The sequence below is a fragment of the Oryza sativa genome, chromosome 6 (assembly GCF_034140825.1).
Source record: "Oryza sativa Japonica Group chromosome 6, ASM3414082v1".
Taxonomy (NCBI): domain Eukaryota; kingdom Viridiplantae; phylum Streptophyta; class Magnoliopsida; order Poales; family Poaceae; genus Oryza; species Oryza sativa.
The window spans coordinates 3,628,787-3,635,000 of record NC_089040.1 but is presented as its reverse complement, the minus strand read 5'-3'; the positions used below and the strand labels follow the sequence as shown (position 1 = coordinate 3,635,000).

General features: G+C 44.6%; 1 protein-coding gene and 1 long non-coding RNA gene across 6 annotated transcripts in view; one reads left to right on the top strand and one right to left on the bottom strand.

The window, feature by feature from the left end:
- The window catches only part of LOC136356815 (uncharacterized), a 6,074-nt gene extending 415 nt beyond the window's left edge, over positions 1 to 5,659 (top strand). The window contains exons 1-6 of one of the 5 annotated variants that reach the window (XR_010741820.1): positions 1 to 91; positions 159 to 238; positions 321 to 2,905; positions 3,018 to 4,501; positions 4,809 to 4,877; positions 5,235 to 5,659. The exon at positions 1 to 91 is cut by the window's left edge and continues 415 nt beyond it. This is a non-coding gene — a long non-coding RNA (uncharacterized lncRNA). Of the gene's footprint in view, positions 92 to 158; positions 239 to 320; positions 2,906 to 3,017; positions 4,502 to 4,808; positions 4,878 to 5,234 lie in introns of those variants that run through there. The other 4 variants (XR_010741823.1, XR_010741822.1, XR_010741824.1 and 1 more) reach the window with 4 other exon arrangements.
- On the bottom strand, positions 2,223 to 3,817 carry LOC9269080 (uncharacterized). Its single transcript, XM_015788006.3, has 2 exons — positions 3,234 to 3,817; positions 2,223 to 2,886 (listed from the first exon to the last, which is right to left on the bottom strand). The coding sequence occupies exons 1-2, from the start codon at positions 3,393 to 3,395 to the stop codon at positions 2,464 to 2,466; spliced, it is 585 nt and encodes a 194-aa protein (XP_015643492.1). The 5' UTR covers positions 3,396 to 3,817; the 3' UTR covers positions 2,223 to 2,463.
- Positions 5,660 to 6,214: the final 555 nt, after the last annotated feature.

Here is a 6,214-nt window from a genome sequence, read left to right as displayed (position 1 = left end):
GTGCAAGGCAAAAATTGGCACACATCATGAAGAGAAGATCTCACAAAGTGCATCTTTAATTGCAATTGTTCCCCATGATACTTCGGATAAGGTATTCCTGCTCTTTCTTTTCATAACCTAATCCATCAATTTCTGAAAAAAAATACTTCTTCTACAAGGCAAAGGTCACCACTGAATCTCCAGATGAGTCTCCACAGGCAGATCCTTCACTGGCGCCAAAGAGCACACCCAAAAAAAGGTCTGTAAAACTTTCAGTTCAAAGTTACAATAATAAACATTTCTTGCACACATTGTATTTGACATATCCTTATAATGAACAGAGCTAGACCTGCAGAAACCACCACAATTGCCAAAAAAAATTGTTCAAGGATAGTACCCAGAAGAAACCCACTGACAGGTTAATTCTGAATAACTCAGCTCACCTCTCCACACATACACATCAATTCTTTAGTAAACTTCACTAAATTTCTAAACTCATCATTCATTCCTGCAGTGAATGATATGGATATATGCAGTCCATCAGCAAGCCTTTTGTGTATATGTACAGAACGAACCACCCAAGCTAGAAGTGTAGAAGCAACAAGTTAGCTGCAAGCCCAGAGGAGGCTAAGAAGCAAGCCTTTTTGTTCATGACCCCTAGGTCATGATTATCATTGTAAATAAGTAATGTTATATTTACCTTGCCACCTTCTATGCTGTGAAATGCTGTTCAAACAGCTACTACTTATATGGAACCCAATATAGTTATGGCTGCGTACTACCTAAACATGTCTCCTTCATATCAAATGCACCATTATACGCAAACATTTTTTATCTACTACAGCTATATCGAACCATACAATATACTACTTCCTTCGTTTCACAATGTAAGTCATTCTAGCATTTCCCACATTCATATTGATGTTAATGAATCTAGACATATATATCTATCTAGATTCATTAACATCAACATGAATATGGAAAATACTAGAATGATTTACATTGTGAAACGGAGGGATTACATGATAAATAGCACAAATTATTGAAACAAGTAAACTCCATTGCCTCAATCCTATGGGATGGAAAGATTTTTGAAATACACTACACTATCTATATTCCTATACATATAAACGATGAAAAAACTTCCAACTCCACAAGTGCAGCGCGCTTTGCGCGCTCCTGCCCCTAGTATCAATGGCTGCACCACTACGGATTGTCACACTTTTCAAGCTCCTTGGGAGTACAGATAGGTCTACACGACCTCCTCCATTTCCACCCCATGTCCCGATCTTAACAAGTTGTGTGCTCTGCAAATGAACACATCAATGATAATGACAGATAAAAATTAATTAAAAATCCTATATAAAATAGTGTACACGTCCAGAGGCAAATCTTAACAATGCAATTAAAACATGCATCCATGCATGCATTTCAGAAAATAACAAATATATATTGAAGCAAATGAGAGGAATAATTAGCCCACCATTTTGATTTGTATATCCTATGTGCCCTATGTATGTGTGACTACTTGTAGTACTGCTCTGCTATGGTTCTGTGCGGGTAGGCAACCATGCAGAGCCACCTATTTATAGTGCTGGATAAGCATGCATTCATATAACAAATATTATCCAAAACAACAAAGCAAAAATCTGTTTATCAACTTGCGAATTGTGAAGATTTAATTCTTCCTTAGAAGCAACATTTTTCTCACCTCTCCCACAACTTCTTAACTGCTGTGATACATAGTTGACCTTAATATCTTCCTTTGTGGCTAGCTTAATCTGTTCATAAAAACAGCATCACGTCCATTTAGACAGATTATCTGCTATATTTTGGACTAATGTCTGATCTTAACGATATATATCTGACGATGGACTTCATCGATGCAAGCATCTGCCGTTTGCGTGAGGTTTATCCTGGTCAAATCCCAACCCTGCAATCAATCCATTACCTGCTCCCCTACCAAACCTTTACTCTAATCGTAAACTGAGGCTAATTAATCCACTCTGCGTTAAATTCGTATTCTGTGATCAAAACTAATGATCAGCTAGGTGCCTATACTGTATAATAGGACTGTAGTGTCAGCACAAGAGATGCACACTTTGGGAAGGGCATGTTTAATATGTCTACATGTAAGTGAATTTAATTTATTTCGATTGGAGAAGTTGTTAGAGATTGTTAACAGTAACTGTTAAAGAACTCCCTGAAAAAAAAGGGGCCTGAAAGAAAAACTATATGGAGAGGGCATATGTCAGTGCATTTAATTTATTTCGATTGTCAAACTCAATTGTTAATTAAAGAAGGGAAAAAGTCTAATTTGACTCTCTTAAATATACGTCCAATCTGACTCGTATCCCTAAATCACAAAACCAGATATGATGATTTCTCGAATTATTAAAATCGTCTAAAATAACTCTCTCGGTTATTTTAAGGGTGGTTTTCGCTGACGTGGCGTACATATGGCAGCCTAGTCATCCTCTCCCTCTAACATCTCTCTCCTCCTTTCTTCTTCTCGGTGCTAGCGACGGCGGCGTTCGGCGGCAAGGGCGCGGCGGCGAGGGCCCGATGACGAGGGCGTTGCTTGCAGCTGCTGGGCCCGACGACGACAGCGTTGGCTCCCGGACCCGCCTCCTCAGTCGTCGTCCTCCTCGTCGACCACCCCGCCATCGCCGCCAACATCTCGGCCCCACCGCGCGCCGTCCGCTCGGCCCCGTCGTGCGCCGTCTGCTCGCGTCTGCGCCGGAGGATTTCGCCCCCGCCGCCGATGGTGCTGGGCTGGTAGCACGCTCCGGACTGCATGATCTGGGTGCAGTCGGCGCTGCGCCAACACGCGTAGTCAATTGCCTTCTGCATCGCCGCCGGACTCTGGTCGGGCTTGAACACGCAGAACGCCCCATCTGCCCGCCGCTGCCAAATGGGAACACAGGTTAGCTCAAATCAGTAGCTCAAAAGTTCAGAACTGAATGCATGTCTCAATCTGATTCAAATCTAGCACTAGCATAGCCTCGAAGTGAATCTTTCCTCTTTGATGTTTCTAGTGTGCACAAAAACAAAAAGGGAAAGAGGCTATGCAACTAAGCAAGAAATCGCAAGATAACATTGAGCCATTGCTCTAGGCAAAGATTCCTACAAGCAACTACATGGTGGTAATAATAAAAAGGGGCAGGAAACTCAAGAAAAACTGAACAAACACGAGTTTTATTTGCTTTTCTTTTTTTTCTCGCAGAGGATGCAGGTCTGGGTTGGGGCCTCACCTGAGCCAGTGGACATGGCCAACAAGAGCAGCAGCGCAGCAGCAGCGGAATCACCATGGTGGCAGCAGCAGCAAGAGCTCGAGCCCTCTCCCAACGCCGGACCCCGTCGCCTCCTCCACCACCGGGGGGACGTGCCGCGCAGTGCTCCCCCTCGCCGTCCATGGCCGCCGGGAGAGAGAGGGGGCCGACAAGCCTCTTCCAACGTGCTGCTCACGTCGTCGCTGCGCGCCAAGGTGGGCGATTTCGGGTTCGCGAGATGGGCGTCGGGAAGAGTGACGCCATCGTCGTCGTCGACGGCGTCAAGACGAAGCGTCAGCTACGATACGCTCGTGGGGTTGTTTCGTCCGCCGGCGAGCGGAGGCGATGAGGCGGCGTCCACGGCGGCCGGCGGCGGGAGCCTGCGGTCCTGTACTGCCGAAGCGCCGCCGCCGTCCGAGAAGGGAGAGGAGAGAGGCGGCGTAGCGAAAGGGGGGGAAGGGGACACAGACGACGACGATGACATGGAGATGGCGCGGAGCTGGAGGTGGTCGCCTGCACGCCGCCGCTGCCGATCCGGTGGGGAAGAGAAAAGGGGGAGAGAAGAGAGAGAAGGGAGAGAGAGGGAGGAGGAATAAAGGATGACATGTGGGCTCACAATTATTTTGTGTGTGTGAATGACAGATGGGTTCTACATATATTTTTTTTAATTTTAATGCCATATAAGCGTCATATTGGATAAAGACCGGGTCAACACCGCCATGTCAGCGCCACGTCAGCAAAACCGCCCTCCAAAACCGTTAGAGGAGTCAAATTGCACTGGTTTCAATAGTTCGGGGAATCGTCCTACCCAGTTTTCCAGTTAAGGGTCATAAATTAGATTCGATGAATAATTAAGGGAGTCAAAATGGACTTTTTCCATTAAGTCACCCATCCAGTATGGTTGCTTCTTCTGGCCCACCCACTTTAACCGCGTTGGAAATCTGGGCCACATATAAAGCCCATAATTTATGCGGAGCCGTAAGATTAGGCCCACCCACAGTGACGGCCTCGTGGCAGGTAATTGGGCCGAATTCTTCTCGCGGGCCCACCACCAACGCGGCCACGCCACCGTCGCCGCCTTCTCCATCGGCCGCCGACCTCCGTGCTCCGGCCAATGCCGTCGCCCAGGACGGACACGCCGGGGAAGAAGGAGCGCCGAGAGAGGGAGGCGGCGCCGCCGCCGCTTGCGCCCGGGCACATCGACGCTGGCGCCGTCGCAGAATCCGCCGCCGTTTTCTCTCCAATGCGTCGTGAGTGGGGTTCGGAGATTTCAACTCCGAACACCATTAGTAGCCGGGTTTTTTTTTTTTTTTTGCATCGCCATGCCGATGATGATCAACTTGGAGCACCGGTGACCTTATTTTTATCTCCATCAACCCGTCTGCTCTTGATCTGTTCAGTGTCTCAGCTATAAGTTTATGAATCTAGGAAAATCTTTTTTTATAACTGTAATCAGCTCGAATATGGATTCAGTAATCGTGTTAATAGTTAATGCATCAGCAAGCACATGGTAATTAGGCTTCAGATTAAGCAGTGAGCACATATTTGGACTGGCAGGTTTCTTGGTGTGAAAAGAAGAGAGAAATCTGGTCAGATCCAACATATATAATGCAGATGATCCAGCAGGTAAGACAAGTACGACTGCATTTTCAGCACATGCTAAACACAGTTTGAGCTTGTTTAATTTCTACACGCAACTGCATTTTCCACTGGAGAAGTTGTTGGGAATTGTCAGCTTAACTGTCAAATAACTTCAACTAAAAAGAACTGAAAACCATGTGAAGGGACCCTATAGGAAAGGTAGCCAAAATTGTTTACCACTTCGCACTTTGCACTTTGCAGTAGTTAACAAGTATACTAACAATTGGTTAGAACTGCTCTGTCTGTTCAGATAAAAAGCCGCCCTTTTGGCCCCTCCTTTTGAATTAGTCTTTTCTTTTCCTTCCAATCTCATATATATCTGTCATCTCAACTTTTCTTCAGATAAACAGTGACATCTGAATACTTTGGTGGGAGAGAGAAGTGAGAACATCTGTTTTTGCTGTTCCGTTTTTCTACCCATTCGAAGGATGTGGACTGAAGAGGATGGCAGGATGCCGATGCTCGTGGGGTCGATGATGTTCAGGTTCAGCAATGTGCAATGGTTGCTGTGATTAGAGCAAATGGACCACCTTTTAACTACTAGTACTCCTGAAGCTTCGGCTTAAAGCACAAGCTCCTCCAAAAACAAGGTGCATCTGTCACAGATCTTGTCAATTTCATATTGATGAATCTTTCACCACACTTGCTACCAATCTCTAATCTCCAGTTTGCATAGTTGAATACTGTATCACTAGCAGGTTAACACTGTATCTATTTGTACTATGCAAATACAAGAACAGTGTGAAGTTTAACATTTTTTATGATTATTTCACCACACTTAGTTACTACCAATCTCCAATCTCCAATTCCTTAGCATTGTGTTTATCTGCACAATGCAAATACAAGAGACTCTGAACAATGTGAGGTCTGAACACTCTGAACCACTGAAAGCAATATACTACTATGCTCTCTTATGCCTCTCTTAATCTATCTTTTTAGTCTTAAAGAAAACTCGCTTTTACTACCAATCTCTAATATCCAATTCCATAATTGATCCCCCAAATTAACACTGTATTTATAATATGCAAATGCTCTCTCGAAGAATACGCATCACCGAACAGTCTGAAGCCTGAACCACTAGCATATAACCTCCTGTTATCTGAAAAAGACACCATTTTTACCATATTCTCTTACAAGAAAAGCAAAAAAGAAAACATCTTTTTTTTTAAAAAAAAAGACATTTTTCTTTTACCACATTTATAGCGACGTGGATCTGATCACCGTAAAAAAAGATATTTTCTTTTACCACATTTACAGCGACGTGGATCCGATCGTCGTGTAGGCTCCCACTTCTATCCGGCCAATAGGTTTTACAAAATCGT

Excerpts from the sequence above, each read along its gene's own strand:
- LOC9269080 (XM_015788006.3), bottom strand. The coding sequence starts at position 3,395 with ATGGACGGCGAGGGGGAGCACTGCGCGGCACGTCCCCCCGGTGGTGGA. Across the intron at positions 2,887-3,233 it reads GGCCATGTCCACTGGCTCAG|CGGCGGGCAGATGGGGCGTT; the intron begins GTGAGGCCCCAA and ends CCCATTTGGCAG.